General features: G+C 40.2%; 1 protein-coding gene across 22 annotated transcripts in view; it reads left to right on the forward strand.

Moving 5' to 3' along the window:
* ATRNL1 (attractin like 1) overlaps positions 1 to 27,556 on the forward strand; it is a 1,032,651-nt gene that overhangs the window by 835,987 nt on the left and 169,108 nt on the right. For 21 of the 22 annotated variants that reach the window (XM_039547653.1, XM_039547651.1, XM_039547655.1 and 18 more), the window contains one exon: positions 1,254 to 1,361. In XM_039547653.1, coding sequence (XP_039403587.1) covers positions 1,254 to 1,361 — 108 coding nt within the window. Of the gene's footprint in view, positions 1 to 1,253; positions 1,362 to 8,429; positions 8,457 to 27,556 lie in introns of those variants that run through there. The other variant, XM_039547666.1, reaches the window with a different exon arrangement.

The following is a 27,556-nucleotide window of genomic DNA, read 5'->3' on the forward strand; positions in this document are numbered from 1 at the left end:
CTGCAAATACTTCCTACCAGGTGCAATGCACATTGACAGGATCAGAATTTAGGATCATACTGGTTATCAGTTAGGTGACAATCACATTATTTTCATTTTAATGTCAACAATGATATTTTATATTTATGAGAAAAAATTAAAATACATATTGAGAACAAAAATGCATGAGAAATGTTATGAATGTACTTTACAGCATTGTAACAGGCATTAAATCAAGAGCATTAAATAATAAGCTGCCTTCAGGTATTTGCTTGTATACCCTCTATTATCTCAAAGGGAATTTCATGAACAGTATGTCACAGTGCTGACAGCATTTACATTCAAAGGCCAGTGTCTAATATTTTAAGCTATGCAAGGAAATAGTAGAGGAAAACCCCCCAAGAAAATGGAACCTAGATCTTTTCTCAAAGCATTTTTGTGAGCATTTTGCTTTTTCTAGATGCTGTCACATCTTCTTCATTTGAAGGAGTACCCAACTTTAATTGCACAACTTTAAATATTTAATAGAGCTTTTATTAGTTGCACAGAACCAGAGAAGTAAAAGTTGTAATATCTTGTTCTGGTCATCATTTTTATTCATCATGGTTTAATGAATATTATAATTACAGGTTGAGGAAGAAATATAAATTAGCTTTGTGGTATTGGTTGAGACTTATGTGCTCACTGGCATGTGCACAAGGGACTGTATGAGCATAACTGAGGTTTTTCAGCACATTGGCACAAGCTCCCCAATACCAACACGGTATTCTTCATGTTTAAATAATTGGAGAAGAGCTGCTATATATAAATTGTAAGCACTGACACTAATAACTCTGTCTGGCTTCAGTACAAAAAAGCATGGGGAATTTGAAGGCTGAATAGACTTGTTCTTGGCAGGTGTTCATTCTCTGATTTATCAATGAAGTTAAACTTCAAATAACTATCTTTTCCTACCATTTCACATATTTGCTTCCAGCTTGAAGAAACACCTACATTATTTGGAGTGGCCAGGAAGACGGGCAGTTATTTGGAGTACATTTCAGTTGACTTGAGGGGGAAAGACCATTTGTAGACAACAAATGCCCTTTCATTTCAGCCCTCAAATAAATATTGTGTGGTGATAATGTAATAATTTCTATCTTTAGTATTCTAGACGTGGCTACATGCATGCTTCCGATATTGTTACATTGTAATTGGATGTAAAGTAAAACAGATGAATACTTTTACATTATTTTTTAAAATGCTTTGTTAAAACATCATTTTTCCCCCATCAGCAACTTATGCGGGAGCGACAGCAGATGGCCAGCCGTCCCTTTGCTTCTGTCGATGTAGCACTGGAAGTAGGAGCTGAGCAAACAGACTTTCTACGAGGGCCATTAGAGGTAGGAACAGTGGTGCTGACAAGGGACCATTGTGATTTGCATATTTATATTGCTAGTCTCATCTGCATCTGCTTCTGAAACCAAGCAGAGTCTGATTACCCAGAGCTGACAAGTCTCAGCTACATATGTTATGCCATTTTCAAGGAGCATAGTTTTAATAGTATGACATGAGTTGTAACAAAAGCCACTGGAGAATCTATTAGCCTAGGCTAGAGTGACAATCAGTTCACCTGGCAGCCCTTTCTTGATGGATGAGTGCCGAAGGAATAGAAGATACAGGTATTAACAAGGAAACAAACCTGATGTTTAGTCCTTAGAGTACACAGTGCCCTCTAGTTAACAATTCACATCTATCTTAATTAACAGAGATTACTGTAAAAAAACAAAAACCCCAAAATGCTGTGAGTTGAATTTCAATATTGTTGTTTTATTTGTGAGGTTTAAAGGACACAATATATAACACATGTTTTCATTTGTGGTTAATGGCTATATTATTACATCCTTTTATTGTAAACACTATACACTGAAAGAGAAATCATAATATGCAAGGCAATGCAATATTGGAATAGTGCAATAATGCATGAAATGGATTCTGGAAATTTCACCTGAAAATAGAGAGAGAATAATATGATATTAAATGAATATCTAATCAAGGCTGCCTTTTTGGTAGATTATATTTACTGTATTTCTTTACATTTATTTACAATATTATGTTCACGGTTATTACTTTCTTATTTATGGTGAAACTTGGGAGTGAGGTGGGATAACTGAAATTTTTCCAGAATTGTTGGCAGTTCCTCTTAAATTCAAAGCTTCTCTTGCTTTTCTAAATAGCCTCTTTCAATGGAAGATTAAAAACAGTCTGTCAGACCTCTAAGGTTCTTGGAGGAGTGGACAATGTGAAAAGCAGAGTCATGATATTTTAAAAAATCATGTATTCTGAACCTTATCAAATTGAGGTGCTCTCTCCTGCTACTAGATAGGAGGCAATAGTAATTGTTCTTGCTAACATAATTTGGGTACTTTAAATATAGAATGCATAAAAATTCACTATCCTTGCCAAGAAGCTTTGCTGTTTTGTGACCAAGCATTGCAGCACTCAGTGCCCCCACCTGCAGCAGCCTTACACTTTTCCCTTATCTTGAAATGGAAGAAGCTTCCAGTTACTGAGACTTAAGACTCAAGATCCCTGTGCCGTAGTTTCAAGTTAATTGACATTTTGAAGTTTGTGTAATTCTGTTTCAGAACATTTTAGTTCCGTTCTTTTTTGGGGTGGGGAAAGAATGGATGGAAGGTGGGAATGCCTAACTTTGATTGTTTTCATACTGCAAATTTAATTAAAACTTTAGAAGTGAACATCTAACATTAATTGCTATGTTTTCTTCTATGACATCTTTTATTTAGCAAGTAATAGAGGTGGAAACTGAAATACTTCAGTTATGTTTTTACAGTTTTTTCAGGGTTTTTTTCCTCCTACTCTAAGCATGTTCTGGTAATTGTTTTAGTACTCACTGTGAGTTGTATTTTGTCTGATATATATATGCACACACACACACACACATACAGAATAGAGACTATTTGAAGTTTTCCTAGCATTACAGTACACTGTAGTCTGTACTAAAACAATGTGATCATGAAGATTAAATGAAAATGATGCAATTTATTGATTGGCCCATGCAGTTTACTGTGTAAGAAAGAGATAAATTAAAATTACATTACAGGTCTATCTTGAACTTCCAAAAGCAAGGTAATAAAAGTTACAGCTGCCACTCTATTCTCGAGTCTCAGCTTTCTATTAGGTTATAAGTGGATTTAGATAAGTATGTGGATAGCTGCACTGCAATACTTAAGCACAAAAGGGCACAATAAAAATAGATCAGCAGCCATAGTTCCATTTTTGTTGGATTAAGTTAAATTCCCAACATTATTTTCATATTGCTACGCTATTAATGCACATTGTGTTTCTTTAACTTTATATATATATAAAGTAAAAATGAAAAAATATACAGTAACTTCCCCCAAAAAATGTTGTAATGGCACTTACATTGACAAACTAAGAGCTCCCATTATAATGTCGATAACTGTGAGATGCTTTCATTGCAACCCCTGCCCCAACCTTCCATTGACATTGTATCTGATTCATGGGTGCTTTGGACCAGATATAAAGTCAATGACACAGTGGCTATTCTTTTATTGACACTGTAATAACTCTAGTGCTTCCAATGACATTTTATTGATCCGTTGGTCCTTTGGAAACAATATAATGTCACTGGAACCATTATATACAGTACTGCAGGTCTCCCACACAAATTGCACAGTAAGAATACTGCTCATTAATATTGTCTAGCTTACATGTTGTGAATTTACATGAGAACTGTGCATTAATATTGATGATCCAATACAGTGTCAATACATCTGCATGTATACACAGTACTTCCAGTGTGATATACAGTGACATTTCATTGGATCCCATCTTATTGTGCAAATTGCATCTGAAAATATTGTAAGGTTTTATTTTGCAAAATTGTCTCATTTATCTAGAATTGGCAAAAATATATCTTATAATTTGAGACTTTTGGTACTGTTTGGCCAGTCTCAGTTTTTTAAATAAATAACTGGTTCAAATAGCAAAAAAAGAATTCCATGGACTTTGATCATCCTTGTGCCTTTTTTACAACCACCTGCATTTGCAATAGCTGAGTAGAAAGTACTGAAAAACCAAGTTTGATGGACATGCTTAATCCTCATAATTTTTCTGCTGTTTTTGACTCTGTTTATCATTATCTCCTCCTCAACATTGTCAGTGCACTTTTCTGATACTGTCCATCATCCTCTATGTCCATTTACTCAGCATCTTCTTCCTTCTGCCTCTCACAGCTTATGGGGTTTTCCAGGGCCTTATCGTTGGCCACTGCTCTGTCCACTTTATACCCTATCTCTAAGTTGTCTCATCCGTTCATGTACCTTCAACTGCTGATGATTCAGAAATCTACCTCTACAACACTGATATATTGCCTTTCATCCAATCTGTCATCTTGGCCTGTCTTTCTGGCATTTCCTCTTGGATGTCTCATCATCCCCTTAAATTTAACATAGCCCAAACCAAACTACTTATCTTCCCTCCCATTCCCCTTAACTGTCAATGTTAACAGCAATATCATCCTTCCTATCACTCAAGTCCACAATCTGAAGGTTATTTTTGACTCCTATAACTTCTTTACTCCACACATCCAGGCCATTTCCAAATCCTGTTGCTTCTTGCTCCTCACTCGATCCAAGATCCATCCTTTTACTTCCATCACAATCGCTAAACCATTTAGGGACTCTTTAGATTCTGAGCTCATTCGCCAGGCCTCTGCTCCTTCTATGTACAAGTCCATTTTGAGAACCCACTTCCACCATGCTGCTTACAGTGATTCTAGTTGACATGTACATTGTTTAAAAAAAAATACATTTTGTTTCCCATTCCCCCTAAGCTCTGTCCTTAGATTGTGAGCTTCATGTCTGCCTGGAGGCACTTAGCACACAGTGAGCACTATTATAAACAAACCATATACAATAATAATTAATTGGTCCCTAAACTGCCGTACCACCGTAGGCCAAAGGAAAAAGAATCATTGCCTGAGGAAGAGCTGAGTAAGGATTTGGCCCCATTGTAATAAAAATATACATCTGGTTTCTGCACTTCATAAACTGGACATAGTTTTTGCCAAATCAATGCTCCTTATTTAATATTGTTGTATATAAATGTGTGGTTGTCTTCTTAGTCACATCCAATAGACTTATTGAATTTCTGGTAGCCACTTAGGCCCAGATCCACAAATGTACTTAGGTGCCTAAGTCTCAGGTTTAGGCTCATAAGTCACAATTGTGGCTCCACTGCAATCCACCAAACCCTGAAGGAACCTAACTTCACTCAGCACCGAAGTTTTCAAAGTAAAAGTTCCCTAGGCATCTAAGTTTCAGCCTTTTAGCATGTGCACTACTCCCTCTCTTTAGGCATCTGGATGCCTATCTCTTGCCTAAGCCCCAGAGTGGTTCACAAACTTGGGGAAAACATTTGGCCGCCTAAGTCACATGTGGGGCCCAATCTGGCAGGCATGCTCAGAGGTTGCCTACTGGATTGGGTCCCATTCAAAATCCATCCAAAGCAGGCAGTGGTGGTGCCTCCAATGAGTGTTCGACTTCGGATAAATAATTAAACAGTTGTTAGAACAGAGAGAGAGAGAGAGAGTGTGACTGTGTAGTTCAGTGATTAGGGCACTGCCTGGGAGGTGGGAGGCTCTGAGTCCAGACCTCATGCTTCAATCGTTCTTTCATTATTTACCCACAGTGGAACAGCTTCAACGGGGGAGATCAAGGGAGCCCCACATCAGAATATGCCATAGCTCAGTGGTTAGAGCACTCTCCTGAGAAGTGGGAAACACCTGTTCAAATGTTTTCTCCCCCTCTGGCAGACAGGGGAAGGAATTGAACCTGGGTCTCCCACATCACAGGCAAGTGCTCTAACTGCTGGGACCGCGGCTTCTGCTGCATAGAGTGAGGCAGATGCCTAACTCATTCCCACAAGAAGCAGCTTAGGCACCTAAGCCATCTGACTCCAGGTGGCTGGGTTCCATACATGGGTTGGTAAGCGGAGCTAGGCATATTCCTGCAGCCTGGACCTAGGTACCTATCTCCATGAGAGGGGTGGGCTTAGCACACACTCTTCTGGCTGGCATCTCCCACTGGCTAGCTTAGGCAGCTTCCCTCCTAGAGTGCTGGCTTACATGGGTCGCATTCCTAGGTGCCGATCTCCCCACATTCATTATATAGGGAGCCTAGGTGCCTAAGTAGGCTTTGTGTATCACAGGAACTATACTCATTTTTCTAGGCCCTGTTGTGCTCAGCATTGCAATGCTGAAGTCCCTTTGTAGATCCCACCTTTAGTAATTAACTGAACCCCACGTAGGCACTTCAGATTTCCATGTATGCATTTAATTACTTCTGTCAAGTTAAAGGGGGCTCAAGAATTATAGAATTAAAAGAAGATCTAGTCTTATTTCTTTTATTCAGCAGTTAGAAGCATTTACAGTACATTGAATGGTTTTTAATTTCAAGGAGTCATTGTAGGTCTAAGGCAAAGATCAAAATGTTGTTTCCCATTTAGTTCAGTGGGAAAGTTAGAATCCTTGCCTCCAGTCCAGTGACTGTCATTTTGCCATAAATGGTTATTAAGAAATAAGGGTGATTTGCTAAAGTACAATAAGATCCAGTAGTTGGGCTTTGTGATTTTTGATAATTGAAGTTTATTCTAATAGGATATTTATTGTTTTCCCCTGCCAATAAAGTGTCAGGTTTTTTTTAACTTGCTTTGCAAACAAATCCAGTTAAACTGGGTTTACTTTCTTGTTTAATTTAAATAATTTAATGAGCAATTTTAAAAAGCACAACCTAAGCATACTTGATTATTTTGTACAAAATTAAGCTGGTAGCATGCTTTATCAGCATTACACTTTATTGTGATGAAGCAGCTGGTGTTTCCAAAACTCTCCCCTCAGAGTTTGAATTCTGTTTCTCTAATCAGTCCACTTTCATTCCTGGGGGAAGAATATTTCTTCTTGTCTCCCTCCACTTCGGATTGCCCCATTGCTCTGTCACTGAACATCATGGTCCTTGTTGTCTTCTGTGCTGACACAACATTACACTGCTTTGGCAGTGTAGCGTGGCCGTAAGTAAATATTGTTTACTCTCATTTTAAGGCCCCTTTTCCCTGCCAGATTTGGGTAAAATGGCCTTAATGTAATTGAGAATCGGGCCCTTTGCTTTTCTTCTTCTAGGATGATTCATAGCTAGTTTCTGCTTTGGACGATTTATATGTAAACGTCATCTAATTTTCCTTTCTGTGCACTTTCTGAATTTTTCATTTCCCCTCATTTTTTTTCTCTCTTGATAGTCCTGGCTACACCATATTTTTCTACTATTGAATATTTCAAATTCCCTCTTTAGCCAATGGCACCACTTCTGCTATCATTTGCCTTGTCTCATACCCACACTTTTCTTGCATGGTCAGAAACTGTGGAGTTATCTTTGTCCCTGAACTTTGTTTTTACCTCTGACACCACCTTTGACTAAATTAGCTTATTGTCCTCTCTGGACCATGATGTAAGTAGTCCTAACCCTGATCTTTTTTCCTTCTAAAATCCTTATTCATGCCTTAATTATTCCTTGTCTTGACTATTGTACTACCATATTTTGTAGTCTTTCTAAATCCATGCACTCTAAACTTCAGGGGTCCAGAATAATGTGGTCGGATGATACTCCTGCTACAAGAAAAAGGAAACTATATCAGCTTATTCTCTGTCACTTTGTCTGGCTTTCTACCATATCCAAATCCAATTCAAAATTGCCTTTCTGCTTTACAGCACTTACACTGATTTGTTGTACACTTTGACCTCTAACATGCTGTGCCTACTCCCCTGCCCACTCACTCTGTTCATCCAGTCTTTGTTTTCTCTTTCTTTTTCCTGTAACTCTGCATGGCTAGAAGTCGCCCTTTCGATTGTGCTGCCTCATTTATGTGGAAAACTTTTTGTCTCCCAGACTACTGAATCACTTTATTTTAAATCTTGCTTTAAAACCTTTCTTTTCGCTCTAGCTAATGACTGATACTCTCTGAATAGCCTTTTGTCATATGGTCTAAGAAGGATGCTATATGAAAAATAAATATATATGATCATTCTTTTATTATAGTAGAGCACCCACCTAGGAAGAGAACAATTTAATCCTTCTAATAACTCCTCCCTCATACAGTGTACTTTATATTTTTCTATACAAGAGAAAAAGCATAACAAGTGTTTGTCTTAAAATTAAATTTAATAGGTTTCACACTGTATTTTTTTCCAGGTACCGTGGTCATGTACAATCATAGAATCATAGAGCCATAGGGTTAGAAAGGATTGCAAGGGTTATTTAGTCTAACCCCTTGCCAAGATGCAGGATTTGTTGTGTCTAAAAGTAGAGTAATATAATGCTGCTAAGACCTAATGACCTTAAATTGGCATAAATGTTTTGTTGCTCTCTTTTTAGATTTATATCTAGACGTATATGGAAGTCATGAGTCTATTACTCAAAGTACAGAATTAATCTAGATACTGTGCATGCTGGTCACCGAGTTATGATGCCTTGTATCCTGTGTACCACCTCTGTTAAACACAAAGTGGAAAAAGTGAAGCCTATAGCCTGGAATCAGGCCAACAATATTTCAAATTTTAAAATGTTATTTCTTTTTTTTGGCATATGAGAAATCTACTAATAGTGAATGTCTGCCTGGAAAAAGTTGCCTAATTCACCCTTTTCACCCTGCGTCACCTTGTAAATAGGACAATATCATTGTGATTTTGATTTTTGTTAAAAACCTGCTTGTCTGAAAACTGGTACATGTCTTGATAAAGTTCATGCACCTAACTTTGGAAAATGAACATACAGTTTTGTAATCTATAATGTTATATTATTTATCCAATTTCTAAGACTCCGGAAAACACATTTTTGAAACTCAGAGAGCTAGAGCCTGATTATTTATTTACCTAGAGTGACTTTACACCCCTGTGACTGTGTAGAGATGCCTGAAAAGAGGGTGTAATAGGCTAGTGTAAATGAGAATCAGGCCCTAATATTTTAATATTAATAGCAGCATAAAGCTGCGTCATGTTAACTATATAGTCTATAAGATCTGTGAATTCACTTTCAATACTAAATGTCTAGTTCTGTTCGGATTGTTTATCAAAAGGTATCCTTCTGCCTCACAAAGTTTATTTTGCACACATACTATATAATTGCTACAAAAATTGCTTGGCTGGAAATATAGGATTTGGATTGAACAGAATTGCCAACAAATTTCATGCTCGACTGGAACAATTAGCAGAAATTTTGGTTGACTGATTAAATGTAGGTGTTTCAGCAATTTTGCTTTGGTATGAGTAGAGTTTATTAATTAAATTATTGGTTTGTGGCTATTTCTAAATTAACAGAATCAAAATATATAATCTGATTGTTTTCAAGCATAAGAAAACTGTGTGTGTATATGTGTAAACTTTGTGAATAAATGACATTGTAGATGTCCTATATTCAGTAGAATTAATAAGTAGAATGCTGCCAACATCTTATTTCATTAGAAAGATACAAGGTTCACTGAGTTCAAAGCAAAAGATATGTATCTCTACCTCCAGGGCTGCTGTTATATAAATGAGAGATTTAACAAAGTATGTGCATGGGAATCTTGCCTTGGGATATAGTAAATACATGGCCATGAGACTCCTCCAGAACAGTTTTCAACTGAACACACCAAAGTATGGAAATGAATGATAACATCAGGGTAAATAAAGAGAATGTAAGTTGAAATTCTCCTACATCTACTATGAAGTGGGTCTATGTGTCTGTACATAACGCCATAAACCTAATTTGCACAGGCCATTACTTAACAGGGGGATAGTCCATCCCAGTGCTTTCCGCCATCAGTAAGATAATTTATTAGATCAAGAGAGTGTCTATCATAATGGTTTTTGTGTACATCAGCTCTTTAAAAATTAATACGACGTGATGATGTATATGTTTTACTAACCTTGAAATAGGGAGTTGCTCTTTTTATAAAGAGAGAAGAAAATGACTTTCACTGTTTTCTCTCTCTCCAGTTGGTACTAGCTATTGTATACGGTATTGTTGTTTGTTTTCTGGTGACTTGTAGTATTTAATTACCTTTACATGAGAGTGCTATGCCCTTTAATTACCTTTACATTTAGCTCAGTGTTATGCCCTTACTCTGTACTTGAGTCTTGGCACTTCCTGTCAACAGCAATATATACTGAGACTACAATGGACAGAAGCAACTATTAGATCACTTGTAGTTGTCATGTCATGACATTCAACCAACAAATAAAAAATGTAGCCTTCTTTTAATTCTCCTCAAGTAACTTACCAACATGATTGTATTGGTAGATACTCTGATAGGTTATGCCAGTTCTCACTGGCGTTTCAGCATTCCATAAACTGCTGTCAAGCTAAATTCAAGTCTGAAACGAATGTGAACTCATTGATACTGGCAATGCAGAGTCGGAAGCTGTGCATACTGAGTTTAACAGGTCAATAAATTTTAGTGGTAAATCTGAAGAGTTGTCTATTATTTAAAAGGTCATAAAATTGTTAGAAGTTGAAAGAAAATTGACCAAACCAGAACTGAGGCACTAACGGTATTGTTTTTCTATATTTTGTTTTTCAAAAGAGGAATCTGTGGGGTTTTCTGCTTGTAAAGCTGCTTTGGGGATCGAGGGATTTTGTGTATTATATACTGTAATAAGGTGTATGTAATATAGGCAGTTGGACTCTGGTGGAGCTGGGAGGATCAGTTCAGTAGCTTTGTATTAGGGCTAGCTCTTTATTTAAAAAAGTGAAAAAGGAAAAAAGAAGTATGAGTTCTGTGCTTGCTTCCAGTTCCAAATCCAGTATATTTTCCAAGTCCATACGTTTTCTCACAACAGACCGTAAAACATTATTGTTCAGTGGTGTGAAGCTGTATGATGTTTTACTAAATATGCATGAAATAAGGCTTTCATTTAGTTCATCTGTGCTACATAATATCTTTAGTATGATTTCATTAAACAAAAAAAGGTACTTTCCAAGGGCTTTTCCATATACAATATCCTTTGCATTATGACCTTGTGCATATCTTTATTGTCCAGCTTTCAGTAAGAAACTGATAAATTTAGGGGGGACGCCTGTTGTCAGCTTGTAATCTCAAGTGCCCAAGCCTGTAAAACATTTTTTTTTAATGAGTAAATATTGAACCAGCTGGAGCTAATACATCAGGTTATTGTTCTGAAAGTAAAAGCTAAACTGAAGTATTTATAAAAGTCTTGAATTATTTCAGTACCACAAATACCTTAATGTTTGCTGTGTCATTAAAGTCATCTTGCAGTAGGGAGAAAATTATACAGTAACATTTTTTTTGTAATAACTATTTCTAAAAATTCTATGATGCAAAAAGAATCAAAAGTAGCCCCCCACACAGTAACATAGCGAGGTATCTGTTTGGTACTAGATCAGAAAAAGTCACCCATTGACTCTCAAATACCATTTGGGAATAAAACAAATAAACAAGGGTGAGCTATTCTTTTATAATCTCCACTACATGAACCGAAAGAGTCTGCTTTGCTGAAGACATTTTTGAGATCACAGCCTTGGGGGTATGGCTGCAGTAGACTGTCTTTATTTTATATTTTACATCAAACATATTTTCATCTGATATTAAAAGACATATTGTAGGTAGTTGTTTTGCTATGAATATAACCAAATTAAATAAACAAAATTCTTTGAATATGAATTCTATTGCAAAAAACAAATTCTTCTTCAAGTGGTTGCTGATGAGCATTTCATTCAGGCGTGTACATAAGAACATAAACATAAGAACATAAGAAAGGCCGTACCGGGTCAGACCAAAGGTCCATCTAGCCCAGTATCTGTCTACCGACAGTGGCCAATGCCAGGTGCCCCTGAGGGAGTGAACCTAACAGGCAATGATCAAGTGATCTCTCTCCTGCCATCCATCTCCATCCTCTGACGAACAGAGGCTAGGGACACCATTCTTACCCATCCTGGCTAATAGCCATTTATGGACTTAGCCACCATGAATTTATCCAGTCCCCTTTTAAACATTGTTATAGTCCTAGACTTCACAACCTCCTCAGGTAAGGAATTCCACAAGTTGACTGTGCGCTGCGTGAAGAAGAACTTCCTTTTATTTGTTTTAAACCTGCTGCCTATTAATTTCATTTGGTGACCCCTAGTTCTTGTATTATGGGAATAAGTAAATAACTTTTCCTTATCCACTTTCTCAACATCATTCATGATTTTATATACCTCTATCATGTCCCCCCTTAGTCTCCTCTTTTCCAAACTGAAGAGTCCTAGCCTCTTTAATCTTTCCTCATATGGGACCCTCTCTAAACCCCTAATCATTTTAGTTGCTCTTTTCTGAACCTTTTCTAGTGCTAGAATATCTTTTTGAGGTGAGGAGACCACATCTGTACACAGTATTCGAGATGTGGGCGTACCATGGATTTATATAAGGGCAATAATATATTCTCAGTCTTATTCTCTATCCCCTTTTTAATGATTCCTAACATCCTGTTTGCTTTTTTGATCGCCTCTGCACACTGCGTGGACATCTTCAGAGAACTATCCACAATGACTCCAAGATCTTTTTCCTGACTCGTTGTAGCTAAATTAGCCCCCATCATGTTGTATGTATAGTTGGGGTTATTTTTTCCAATGTGCATTACTTTACATTTATCCACATTAAATTTCATTTGCCATTTTGTTGCCCAATCACTTAGTTTTGTGAGATCTTTTTGAAGTTCTTCACAATCTGCTTTGGTCTTAACTATCTTGAGTAGTTTAGTATCATCTGCAAACTTTGCCACCTCACTGTTTACCCCTTTCTCCAGATCATTTATGAATAAATTGAATAGGATTGGTCCTAGGACTGACCCTTAGGGAACACCACTAGTTACCCCTCTCCATTCTGAGAATTTACCATTAATTCCTACCCTTTGTTCCCTGTCCTTTAACCAGTTCTCAATCCATGAAAGGACCTTTCCTTTTATCCCATGACAGCTTAATTTACGTAAGAGCCTTTGGTGAGGGACCTTGTCAAAGGCTTTCTGGAAATCTAAGTACACTATGTCCACCGGATCCCCCTTGTCCACATGTTTGTTGACCCCTTCAAAGAACTCTAATAGATTAGTAAGACACGATTTCCCTTTACAGAAACCATGTGTACCAAAGCCAGAGAACTTTGCTTAGCATTGTTAGGATAGATAGTCATCCTTGTGAGATGTCCTCACCAGGATTTAAACATTGTTCATCGTGGGGGGTGGCTCTTCTCAATAGCAACTCCCACACATGGTGCATGGTGTGCCTGGGAGAAGGACACGTTAAAAATGGTGCTCCATCTGCAGATTGTTCAAGAAAAGAATGCAGGTGGTAAGGATCTTGTGCCACAGGCTTCATGGTATGGAGCAGGCCAGGAGGCTCACTTCAGTGCTTGGGACTGCCACATATTCTCCGGCCCCTCAGACAACTTAGGAACTCTAGCAAGCCAGTGGTCCTTGGCCAAGCTCTGATGCTTCCCTCAGGCAGAAGAGAGATCGTTCTCCTTCCTAGGGTCCTCCGAGAAAAAGGTCTTCAAAACGGATCACAGACACTCCTTTTTAAGGAGAAGTGCAGACCGGCACCATGATTTTTACGGTACACAGGATGGAGCTTGGTCATCTACCAATTCTCTGGTACCGAGGCACCATCAGCTGGACGCTCTCCCGTTGACTCTGATACTGTATGTCAGATGCCCACTGAGTCTGGTACCAATGACATTGGTACCGGCTATTTCCACACCATTAGTGTACCATGCAGTGTCAGTGCTTTGCCTCTCTGTTCCTGACTCTCCAATTATTCAGGATGTATGCAGTGTTGTTCTAGCCATGTTGATCCGAGGATATTAGCGAGACAAGGTGGATGTGGTAATATCTTTTATTGGACCAAGCTCTGTGTAAGCTCAAAAGCTTCTCTCTATCACCAACAGAAGTTGGTCTAATAAAACATATTATCTCACCCATTTTGTCTCCCAATTATTCAGGAGTATTCAGCTTCTGGGACTTCTTATGTGCGGTCCTGGATTGATTGCAAACTTGTCTCAGTTGTCAGCACCATCTTTGGCACTGCCTAAGAGACAGAGTGGGAAATTGAAGTCGGCCTCAATAATGAGGAGCCCATTGGCACAGTCACGAACTTCTGTACCACAGATGACTGCAATGCAGACCACATCTACAGGATGGGTACCAACCCTGGTTTTGGTGCCACCTTCTGTTTCGGTACCATGTAGGAGTGTGATGCCTCTGCCAGTCCTTAAAACATTGACTTCTCTATCTACCTTGTACTGATGCAACCAGTGTTATTGGGCTTCAGACAAGGCTGGATGTTTGCTTGCTCCACGTGGGGTGGTTCCCCCCTTGCCTCCAATAACTTGGTGGGGGATTGTTGGGATCGAGCTTGGGGACGTCCTCCCTCCTCCCTTGTTTTCGAGACATGTTCTCGTAGCTTGTTGAGACCTCCAATGGATCACAATCAGTACTGAGATTGGCACCACTCCCACAATAGAGACAGGGGCTTTTGGCCCACTGCCTACTGGCCACCAATGCTATATCCCTATCTTCAGTGACCTTGTTGGAATCCATGGGACGTTCCTCAGTCTGTAAAGTCCCGATCCTCAACCCGCTCCAGGGCATGGTCGCACAGCCAACCCGTGGTATCCCTCTCCAGCCATCTATTTTGCAGACTCAGATGGAGTCTGGAGGTTCAGCCAGGGTTGCTTATACAAGGACTTGTGCTGCTGCAGGAGGTTCCAGTGGTACTGCTTCTTTCATCTTCCTTAACACCAGCTATCTCTGCAGTACAGGAATCTTCCTCTCCAGTGGCTGAGGGTTTTAAGTTACACCAGGATCTCCTGTGGTGAATGTCTTCAGCCTTAGGTATTCAGGTTGAGTTTGTGTGTGAAAATACCACAAGTTGGTGAACATTCTTCAGTCCTCAGCCCTGGGGAGAGTTGCTCTCCCTATAAATGAAGCACTGTTAGTACCTGCTAAGACTTTGTGGCATACCCCAGCTTCCTTCCTCCTACAGTGAAGCACACTGACAAGTGGCATTACATTCCTATGCAGGGTTTCCAGTGTTTCTGTTCTCATCTGGCCCCTAACTCAGCAGCTAATGAGAGATCCTGGGAAGGGAGATATAAATCCACGCCCAAGGACAAAAAGTCTAAGAGGCTGGATCTCGTGGGGAGAAAAAAATTATTTGACTGTGTTCTTATAAATACACATTGGAAATCCGCAGGTGCTGTTACTGAAATATAATTTTGTGAATTGCAAATCTATAGCCAAATTGATGAACACGTTTCCTGAATACTTCAGGAAAGAATTCAGGTGTTTATTGCAGAAGGTCACCTGGTTGCCAGGGCATCTTTGCAGTCGGCGCTGGACATAGTGGCTGCAGCTTCCAGAGTTATGGCTTCAGCAGTCATGATGAACAAGAACTCGTGGTTGCAGAACTCTGGCATAGCTCCAGAGGTCCAGTAGAGCATAAACACCAACCTTTCCAGGCTTGTTTTTTGTTTTCTGACAGAATGGATGAGACTTTACATTTGTTTAAGGACTCTGCATTCAGTGGGAGTTTATATCCCAGCAACAGCAGGAGCAAGTGGTATTTCTGGCAGATGCTTGATCTGTCAAGGCATCAAGACAACTTCAGGGAGGGGCATAAGTTGCACAACAGAACACATTCTGGGTCTAACTTAACCAGCCAGCCCATCCTCCCCAAGCTTTGGGCAAGCAACCATTTAGACGGCTAGCCCGAGAGCAGCGTTCCAGTTGTGAACTTCCTGCCATTCGGAGATAGGCTTTCTCACATCCACGATGCTTGGGATGCGGTAACCGCAGACAAATGTGTCATGAGCACTGTTGGATTGTGTTATACCATTCAATTTCTGTCCATTCCCCGCTTCCCACTCCCTACCCATCCGTTCTCAGGGACCCCTTCACTGCTCCTATCGCAGGTCCAGACTTTGCAGGCTTGAGGCCTGGCTCAATATGATGTGTCACTCAAATTGTCAGTCATTGGATGGTCTAGTTCAGCGGTTCTCAAACTTTAGCAACCCAAGAACCCCCATTTTGATTTTAAAATGTTTGCAGACTGCCAAGATCGCTTCTAATTTTCCCCTGGGGTGCTCAAACCCTGCTTAGCCCTAGGTCCCGCTCCCACTTCACCCTTTCCCCCAAGGTCCCACCCCACCTCTTCTGACCCCTGCTCCACTCCTGCCCCTCCTCTTCCCCACCCCTTTCTGCCCCCTCCCCTGAGCATACCCCATCCCCGCTCTTCCCCCTCCCTTCCAGCGCCTCCTGCATTCCGCTGAACATGTTCCCTGGCATGCAGTGGGCACTGGGAGGGAGGAGGAGGAGTTGATCAGCAGGGCTTGCGGCCCCAGACATGACTCGCAGACTCCGTGGAGTACCCTCGTGGACCCCCAGGGTTCCGCGTACACCAGTTTGAGAACTGCTGGCCTAGTGCATGGGTTGTCACGTGTCTTGCAGTCTCTTGTGTGGTGGAGAGATCGAATCAATATTTGTGGAGGTGATCAAGGATCAAAGCACAGGAGGCTAGAGCCTTGCTAGTGCACTCATCTAGCAGTTAGTGAGCCCTCTGGTCCCTGCTTCCACACAGTCCCCAAACACACAATCCCTAATAGACCACACTGTAAATTTTAAGCAAGCCAAAAGAAAAATCAGAGACAAACAAGCTCACTTACCCCAAGAATTAGTGCTTGCTCTTTCTTCAGCAGGGGATCTCCTTCTCAAACTCCCTGTTTGCTGACCCCTGTTCGCTTGACATTCATTGGATGTGAGATGGTGCTTAGAATTTTACCTAGGGAGGACTAAGCCTTTTCAGGCATCACCTTGAATTTTTGTCTACTATGTGGATCGAATGAAGGGTCAGGTGGTCTCTGCACAGATGATTTCAAGGCGGATAACTTCCTGCATCACAACAGCATATGAAGTAGCTCAGACCATACCTTTGTAGAAATTATGGGCTCATTCAATAAGGGCCCAAGCAACATCGATAACATTCCTCAGCGATGCTTCAATACTGGAAATTTGCAGAGCTGCTACTTGGTCTTCTGTACATACTTTTACCAAGCACTATACTATTACCGCTGCATCTAGGTGAGATGCAAACTTTGGGAAGGCGGTTCTGCAATCATTGTTTAAGTAGGCTGAGCCTCACCTCCTATGAGTTCTGCTTGTAAGTCACCTGTGTGGAATACATGTCTGCAACCGAAGAAAAACGGTTACTTACATGTGCGATAACTGTTGTTCTTTGATGGGTTCAGACATGTATTCCATGACCCACCTTCCATCCCTTTTGCACAGGAGTGCCTACTCTTGACGTTCAGTGTGAAGGACCTGAGGTGGTTGGGGTGGCATTGCCCTTAAATAGCATAGGGATGGGCTAAGCGCCACAGGGCACGAGTGCCCCCTCCTCCGATGGGTACTGCTAGGCAAAGTTGTCTGGGTGTGTGCACATCTGAGTAGAATAAACATGTTGAAAACCAACAGCTACAGTACAGGTTTTTACCACCCCATATTCCAGTGCAACTTTAGGGCTCAATTGTGTAAGAGGAAGGGGCAGCATGTTGTTTGAATCACAGTCTCTCCCTCACTCACCTTCTGCTCAGGAGAAAGAGTCAAACGCATCCGGTCTATGCACCATGCAGTATATGTTTCCGAGTGCCTTGATAAAGCTATCCTAGTGAGTGTGTTAGGGAGGGGAGCCAAGGTCCACCCTCTACCTGCCCCTTTCTGCTTCCTCCCATCTTTCTGCATGAGGGGAGGATGTAGCAGCCCAGTGGAGAGTGTGTCCCATCATGTATTGCTACTCATGATGCAGGTAGCTGACACACTAGTTGGGTCACAGTTTTTTCTTTCAGAATTATAATAACGCCTGGAAGTATTTTAATGCAGCACAGTGCATTTAATGTAGTGCAATGAAATGCAGAATAACTTCAAAAAATGTCCTTGAATGTTCATATAAAAGAAAAACCAAGTTGTTTTTCCATCCCCCAATGCACCCTAGGGATAGATGTCTTACTAAAAGGGAACTGCAAACGCTATATTCAGCTTTCCTTAAAGTATTTCGTGTATCATTTCTGTTTTATTAGGAATTTTCTATGGGCCTGATTCATTGCCATTTGCAGTAAATGAGAGTCTTTCCATTATGATTCTTTCTGTGTGATTATTGTACTATATGATAGTCTTCTTTAGCACTCCTTTTCATCTGTCGGGCAAAAATGCCATTTAAATATATATTTTATTATAAATATTTGTAGGTTAATTTTTCCATGTCAATCGCAACTGAGATTACAATAATTTTAATCTTCTTATTAACAAACCATAAAGGACTCTATCTGATAATATAGCTAAGTCATTTCTCTTTCATGGAGAAGTCTACTATATTATGGATTTTTTTTCCTCTACACATTTTAAGATGTGAATGAGATGAAAGTATGAGTGTCAGAAGAAATAGCATGTGCATATTTAGGATTTAGATTAAAAAAAAGAGTGTTGCAGAAGCTGCTTTGTCATAAAAGTGGAAGTTAGAAACTGTCACAATGAGTAAATTGGGCAGAGTAAGAGCGCAGGGTGAAAGGTAACTGGTAATGCAGAAACTTTGACAGGGCCTCAGCACTATTTCCAAGAGCTGGGAAGTGAATGATGCCTTTTTAAGTTTCCAAGGATGTTCAGTATAAAAATTGATCATATGTTATGCTAACTTCATGATCTAAACAATGATTGTGTTCATAGAAAGATTTTGGTCAATTGGTGAATCCCTTCCATATTATTGTTCATTTATTAACTCAATCCCAATGTAACTCCGATTTAGTACATCTCTACCTCTATATAACGCTGTCCTTGGGAGCCAAAAAATCTTACCACGTTATAGGTGAAACCGTGTTATATCGAACTTGCTTTGATCCACCGGAGTGCGCAGCCCCGCCCCCACGGAGCACTGCTTTACCGTGTTATATCCGAATTCGTGTTATATCAGGTGGCGTTATATCGAGGTAGCAGTGTAATTTGTATTGCTTATTCTTAGTAAAATGTGTAGTGTAGGTAGTTTTAGGGAAAAGCTTAATTGATTTTAAGATTTTTTTTCAGAATAAAAACCATAGAACACATAAAGTTGGTTCTTCTGTCATAGACTCATAGACTTTGAGGTCAGAAGGGACCATTATGATCATCTAGTCTGACCTCCTGCACAACACAGGCCACAGAATCTCACCCATCCACTTCTATAACAAACCCCTAGCCTATGTCTGAGTTATTGAAGTCCCCAAATTGCGGTTTGAAGACCTCAAGCTGCAGAGAATCCTCCAGCAAGTGACCCATGCCCCATGCTGCAGAGGAAGGCGAAAAACCTCCAGGGCCTCTGCCAATCTGCCCTGGAGGAAAATTCCTCCAAAACTGCATCAGAGTCATAAAGTATCACAGAGCCCCGGGGCTCTGTTCCTAAAATGATACCTTTATCGCTCACACTTCTTAGTTCTTATGAACTAAATAATGTTACTATCTTTCAATGAAAAGGATAATCAGGTGTAAATCCATTAGTTAAAATAAGTTATTGTGCAAGATCGTTTATGGTCAAGAAGAGGTGTTTTACATTCACTATCTACTAACTGTGTTTCTTTTACATATAAATCTGCATCCCAATAATAAATTCTCACATCTTCTGACACAAATTTCATAGAATTAGTTGCCCAAATATTTTCTTTTGTGTTTGGGGGGTGGGAAGGCAGGGAGGAAAGTCTGGCATCTGATCAGTTTTGGCACTGACTTCAGTGGAGGCAGGATTGGGCCTTTATATTTCAAGTGTCAAGTATCAGAGGGGTAGCCGTGTTAGTCTGGATCTGTAAAAGAAGCAAAGAATCCTGAGGCACCTTATAGACTAACAGACGTTTTGGAGCATGAGCTTTCGTGGGTGAATACCCACTTCGTCATGCATCCGACGAAGTGGGTATTCACCCATGAAAGCTCACGCTCCAAAACGTCTGTTAGTCTATAAGGTGCCACAGGATTCTTTGCTTATATTTCACGTGTATTTTTCCCAAAGATTTTTAAGGATTAAGGCTGCATTTTGTAAGAATTTACCTTGTTTTTGCCAAATTTTGAATTATTTTCTTAAGAAAGGAAAAATCTTATCACATGTTTTCTGGCAGCATATCTCTGGGGACATGACAACATTTTGGGGGAAAATGTGGTGTTCTCCCTGCCTTGAGCCTTGTTTAGTTATGCTTGTGCAAAGTAGGTGTAAAATGCTACCATTCCTATCTGGTACCTTTCTACACACACTTTACCAGTAACTTTGCAGAGGGATAAATGACTACACAAGATGTAAGGCAATAAAGAACCATTCCCTTTCATCACACCTCTTTCCCTCCCTCCCTCCCTCACTGTCCACTTGCTTTTGAAGATGTACCTATCAATATGAAGGGGAGATTAGGGGAAAAGCTATTGTACTCAGCAGATGTTGCATGTGAACAATGTATGCTCTAGAGGGAAAACAAAGTAATTCACGTCTCTTTGCAATAAGCTTCAAAGAACGTTGAGACCACAATCATTCATCTTTATGTAAAAGCGTGTTTCCAAAGAACTGCTTGTAGATCTCCCAAGATATGACATGTTCATTGACAAACAGTATATTGAGGAACATGTCACAGGACCAAAGCCATAACCTCAAAAGGCTAGACTCAGTTCTTCTGTCTTCAGCTCCATTGTGTATACTCATTTATATTCTCAACAGGAACCAACATAACTACAGTGCGTTTAGTGTAGGCAATTCACAGTGAACTTTGAGACTTATCTGTGACAGTTGAAAAGCGACTTCTCTAAACTAGTGGGGGATTCGTAGAGGACACCTCCAGTTGCATCAGTCTTTCTTATAATTCATTAGCAAATGTTATTTAACTTTGAGAACGGAGAGAGTTGTATGAGTCCTAAATCATAACTCTATTTTGTTGAGAAAGTTAAGCTGTTGCTGGTTCTCAGTGGCACATTGATTTCTAGGACTAGCATCTAACACATTACAATATAAAATAAACAATTTGTGAAGCATTTAGCACTAAGGTTTGAATAGCAATAGTGCAACCTACAGTATATTTACTTTTCAGTCTGTCTACACTTACTTTATAAATAGATTCACTCTCTTCTTAAATATAGCTGCATCTCTTCTGTTTTTCATCCCTGCAGTAAAACAGTGGGATTGATTTTCCACTGTATTGCACTATATGTAGGCAGCTGCACCTGTGTTCTGTTTTATTCTTCTACTAAGCTTGTTATACTATGATGATGAATCCTGTATCAGAGCACCTTCCAGTAGTGCATTGAGCAATGTGACTAATATCCATCCCATGTTTGTTCTCTCATCTTCTCCACAGGAGGAGAAGAGTTTGCAGTGGAATGTTTTGTTTTGGTAATTTTTTTGTTATTGTTTTTAAATAAACTGGTTGCTATGTGTTTGCATTAGCGAAGGCCAGTCAAAGAAATGCATCTTGCACCTCCAGCGAAAGGTGGTGAGGTTTGTGATGAATGGTCCTCAGTTCCTGTGGGAGTTCATTCCATAGTTTTACACCTGTCTCCTGCACAGATGAGCTTTCCCCTCATTGTAGAAGGTTGGAAAGTTCCATTGTGCCAGAGGAGTGGAGTTGCTGACCATGGTCTTTATCCCAGAAGTTTAGGCAGTCATTTAGATATCCTAGACCCTGGAGAGTAAGGATAAGTCTGCACTGAAGCTGGGTGTGAGCATCCCACCCTGGCTAAACAGACTTGTGCTAGCAATCAAACTAGAATTCTGAAAATTACAGTGTGGATGTTGTGGCTCGTTCTGGAACTTGGTCTAGGGATCAGGTGGGCTTAAGAGCCTGAGCTCCAGCCCAAGCTGCAACATTAATACTGCTATGTTTAATGCACTAGCTTGAGCCCCTTTAGCACATGTCTGTCTACCCAGGGTAGAAGGCTCGCACCCAGCCTTAGTCTCTGGCTGAGGCCTGAGTAAAGTTGATGTAAGTTGCTTATGTAAACTAGAGCAGCCATGAGGCTGCTGTAATGAAAAATTGAAAGCTCCTGTACAGGGACCTTACTTAGTAACAACATCTCACAGTGCTGCATAGCTGTTCTGCAAGTGATATCCCCTGGTGAGACATATGTCTCTCTTCCTGTTACCCTCCCTGCAGTACGTTTTCTGTTCAAGATTTTAGCCTGGTATGTAGATGATGGAAATTGCTGCATTTGACTTTGTCTAGTATGGAGGATTGCTTTCTCAGCGTGTATTTGCATGTTGCAATATGTGGTTACTAACTTTGGGGAACATTACAGAGGCTCTCACATGGGAGTGTGAGCTTTTGGTGGTTTGTTTTTTGTTTTTCCAGAGGGGCATTTTTCTTATGTGATTTATTCAGCATTTGTCTTAGGAACTGATTTTGCCTATTTTCACATACAGCCAGCTGGGATACTTTCCCCCTTTTGGTTCTCCCTAAACAAAAATGAGAGGACCATCAATTCAGGAATTAAAATTCCCCTGTGAGTCACTGGTGCAGAGAACAGGGAATGGACAGATGGTGATGGAGATGTGGCACACTTTTGGCTCTTCCCAGTACCCTGAAGAATGTCTATCTGCTGGTGTGCATTTCTGGTGTAAAAGTCACTGGAGAATGAGAATAGTGTAATTTGGGCCCTGGTCCTGCACACACATAGGCACATGCTTAACTTTACTCACACGAGTAGTTCCATTGACTTAATTGGAACAACTTGCATACTTAAAGTTAAGCATGTTTGTAAGTGCTTGCAGCACCAGGGATATAGTCAATTACTGTGCATTGGAATTTACCCACAGAACTGCAGGAATAGTACTCACTTTGCACATGCAACCCAGGACCAAACCCAGTCCATAGACTGTTCAAAGAGGTTATGCTGTAAGTAATATGAAATAATCACACCTGAGTAAAAATGAGATTGCATTGGTTTATTAGAAGAGTGTCTATGCAGCTCGCTACATTAATATGAATTGTATAGACTGCATATTAACTGTAAATTAAAAGAAATGAAATCTCTGTTGGATAGATGCTACTTTTTGTGTTCTGCTGTTTATACAGGTATATGATCTATTTTTAGAGATATTTTAAAAATCTACATCGAATGCAGTCATAGAAGTACTTAATCTTTATTGCAGTATTGGCACAGTTTTTCTCAGTGGGAAGTGCCAATGAGGAAAGTATGTAAACAGGTTTAATTAAGAGTCATATAGAGAACCCTTTTCAGGTTGTGTTAGGAAACTCACTTTCAACAGCTTAACAAAGAGATCATAAGCAATTTGAAATCAGTGAGACATAAGGAATGGTACCCCATTGTCTGTAGATCTCTAACAAACTGCAGTAATTGAGAAAGTAACCTTGACATCTTTCAGCTGAGGTATGGATATCCACAGTTTATTATATTTCAGACAGTATCCATTACCAGAGATGTAGGGCCAAATGAACTCTAATGTTGCACTCTTCACAAGACATTCCATAGCTAGCAATAACATTAAGATGATGCTCTTAAAATAAGAATTTCAATTATGAGGCAGATGAAGCTATGAAAAAAAATGACAGCTTTAATGAGCAGTTGGCGTTAGTATCCATTTGATAAGGAACAGAGTTATCATAGATACTGAGGGGAAACCAAAGACAGCCTGCAGCCTTTTCCTATTGTGTCAGGTTGCCTACTGATGATAACAGAATGGAGTTCAAGTTAATTTCAGTTCACTTCCTCTGTGATCTCAGGATGTTGACACCACAGAGCAGCTTTCTCTTTTAGAAAGGTAAAAAAAAATGAAAAAATAATCATATTTAGATTTTCTAAAGCACTTTATTTTGCTGTTTCAGGGGCTAGTAAGTGTCATCATCCCTATGCAACGGGGTGGGACTTCTACCCATCCAGGACAGGGTGAAGCCTCTGGGCACCTTGACTGAGGCCACTCAGGGAGGACGAACATCCTATAAGGTCTCCACTAGGTTGAAATCAAAGAGAAAAATCAAAGAGAGGGAAAATGCAGCTGGGACTGATAACATATTGGGCCCTACAGGGAAAGAAAGCAGTGACTGGTTTTGAAGGAAGAGATATTTTCTCCTGCGTGGGGCAGTTTTGATTTTTTATAACCCCAAAAGGGAAGGAATGACAGGTTTTATTTTCTGTTCTATTCACAGCACTGGGTTTGAAATACCCTAGTTTGCAGATTCGCACGTTTACAAATGAAAACAGGATCTTAGAGAAGAAAATTAACCCCAAGCAAATTTAGAACGTAAGGACGGCCATACTGGGTCAGACCAAAGATCCATCAAGCCCAGTATCCTGTCCTCCGACAGTGGCCAATGCTAGGTGCCCCAGAGGGAATGAACAGAATAAGTAATCATCAAGTGATCCATTCCCTGTCACCCATTCCCAGCTTCTGGCAAACAGAGGCTAGGGACACCATTCCTGCCCATCCTGGGCTAAGAGCCATTGATGGACCTATCCTTCATGAATCTGTCTAGCTCCCTTTTGAACCCCGTTATAGTATTGGCCTTCACAACACCCTGTGGCAAGGAGTTTCAGAGGTTGACAGTGCATTTACTTTTCAGTGTTCTTAGTTGTAGGCCACGCACTACTCTCCAGGCTAGCAATGCATGACACATTGGAAACTACATTTATGGAATGGAGCAGAGCAGTGGCTCTGCCACATTCTGCTTTGTTCCAGACACTGCATTAAGCCCCTCTGCACAGCCTGGTACAAATCATTTTTCTTTATTTCTCTGACATTGTTTCCCCAGGATGTATATCCGCACATATTTTCCATGACCTACACAGCACAGTTTGCCTGGCAGATACGTCTCCATTTCAATAGAACATTTCCTTGCACCCTCTTAGTTCACAAACTTAAAAAATATATATTTTAGTACAAATTGGTCTGCTCTGTGTAGACCTACCAAAGGGGTCTCTGAACTTTATTGGGAGTGTTCCGGGGGAAAGCCTGTGTGTTGCAATCTAGCCTTAGAGACTACATGATGCCTTGGGGAAAGGGTGGGAGACTTCCTCCTGCAGGGAGAGCAGGTGGTGGACTCCATTTTGGGAAAAGGAGTGAGACTGCTGCTGTGGAGCGCTGTCCATATCAGAAGCTGCTGCTAGGAAGCCAGAAGCTGCTGCTGGGAGCCTGCTGAATCTTTGATCGAGCAGGGAGCCTCAGAGGCTGTTGATGGCTTCACTGGAGCCAGAGCGGAGACTGTTGCTGCGCTGACTGAGGTGGGCCTGCGGTGAAGAACCATGAGTAACCCTCCTCTGGGTTGGGAAAGTATTTGCAATGGAAGGGGCACAGCAGAGAGACTGAGTCTGAGGAGAGGCAGAGTGATCTTCCCACCGAACAAGGACCCAGAGCTGCTGACATTTGGTGGGGCCCGCTCCAATTGTCAGAGGGGTTGTGCAGCTTGTTGCCTTGGTTGGACTGATGCACAGACCCAACAGAGCGCTGTCTCCTGCTGCAGATCTTCCAGCGCGCCCACGCAAACGTCTAGGACTGTGCAGTCCAGAGGAGTGCACACCCCAGGGTGGGGTAAATGGTGGCAGTGTAAATGCCAGTTAGATACGTTTCATTTGTTACTGTATACTGTATTTGTTAATTGATTTTATTCAGTTGCCCACTGTGGATTTAAATTAGTAGTGACACGTAATCTTAGACTGTTATAACCTGTTTTTTGAAGTTGTTAAGTAAAGATGTGAACTTTAATGTAAGTATATTGAATGTATATTATTTATAATTGGTATTTTTGAGTTACATCCATGCCACAGATTATATTATTATTATTTATTATTAGAATAGCTTTATTCCTGGAGGTTCCCAAGGCACACCATTGAGTGTGTACGGGGCCAGCAAGGTGGAGGCACCGCCAATTTTAAATTCCTTTATGAGTAAAGGGACTGCAGTAGAGGGTGAATAAAGGATTCCCACCTATCCAACATCACCACTGGGATACTCAGGATCTTCTTAATGTCACCAACATCGGGCGTGCAGGCACACAGGTGAGTGTTGCCTGCTCCCGAGTAAGCCAGGGCGGAAAAGGGGGTTACATATATAATATATGCTCTTTAAAGGTTTGTTCACTATTCAATCATACAATTCCAGACTTCACTAGGAGGAGGAAAATCAGTGTTTTCTTTCCTCGGCTGTTTCAACCTGCACTGGTGATGTGACTTTGTTAAAAATACTAAAAAGGAATAATAGAGTAACTGTGGGGGGAAAAATATCTCTCTCTTAATCTGTTTTGCATAAAGGAGGTCTAGAGAGTCTTTTCTAGGATTAGAGCCGCCTTGTAAAAAGGAGCACATGGAATATTTTATTCACTTGACTTGATAAATTACTGCAATGCTGTTAAAACAGAAATATTGTCTGTTAACAGTGGCAGGAGGGCCCTTCAGGCTGAGATTAGGGGTTGTGATAACAGGGCGAAGGGTTCTGCTGTGGGTTATTGGCGCATCAGCAGAACAAGGAGGCAGTGGCTGCCTCAGAGGAGAAGTGCAGCCATTGAATAAGGAGGCACCACCAAGACCCAGCATCACCTCCATTTGCAAAACCTGGATCCATCACTGTCTGTAAAGAGAAGATACAAGATTCTTTAGTAATGCTTTCAGCAAAATCCATAGGATTAGAATATGCTGTGTGACCAAATTGGTTAATACAGTATCACAAACAGGAAAATTATGTAATAAAAGGGCTGATCACTGTTAAAAGCAACAATATCAATGGAATAAAATCTGCTTTCTTTGTTATAATGGAATAAGCACTGTCATTATACGAATCCTGTGTACAAAATAGACTGCTGCTCTATTTGCCTATTCAGACAAATATACCCTGTCTGCTATTATTGACACTTCTTTCCTTAAACTATAACATTATTGAGTTTTTTACTGTACTAATGATGCAGCCCAAAATATTTTGTATCTAAAAATGCTGACAACATTTCAGTTAGATTTTAGCATCACAAAAGAAGAAGTGTGCATCTCTCAGGATTCTCTAGCAGTAATCACATAATCTTATGTAGCTAAGTGTTATTATTATTATAAAATACAGAACCATCTTATAGACAATTCACTATAGTTTTTCATTAAATACAGAATTCTATACAACACAGACGTATAGAAGAGTCCATACTGTTTTGTTTTGTTTTTGTTAGAGAACAGGTACTTTAAAACATAACTCTTTGAAACTAATTTTAATATAATAGCCTGTCAAAACTGACTTTATGATAACATGAGGGAAAAGGCGGGTGAGGAAATACCTTCTGTTGGTGAAAGAGACAAGTTTTTGAGCTTTGCAGAGCTCTTGTTTCTTTCACCAACAGAAGTTGTTCCAATAAAAGATAGTACTTCACCCATGTTATATTTCTCATATCTTGGGACCAACTTGGCCACAACAACGTTTGTAATAATGAACATTTATATATTGCTTTTCATAAGTAGATTTCAAAGTGCTTTACAAAGATTGGTATGTAATCCACC

Source organism: Mauremys reevesii, linkage group 7, assembly GCF_016161935.1.
Source record: "Mauremys reevesii isolate NIE-2019 linkage group 7, ASM1616193v1, whole genome shotgun sequence".
NCBI classification, from domain to species: domain Eukaryota; kingdom Metazoa; phylum Chordata; order Testudines; family Geoemydidae; genus Mauremys; species Mauremys reevesii.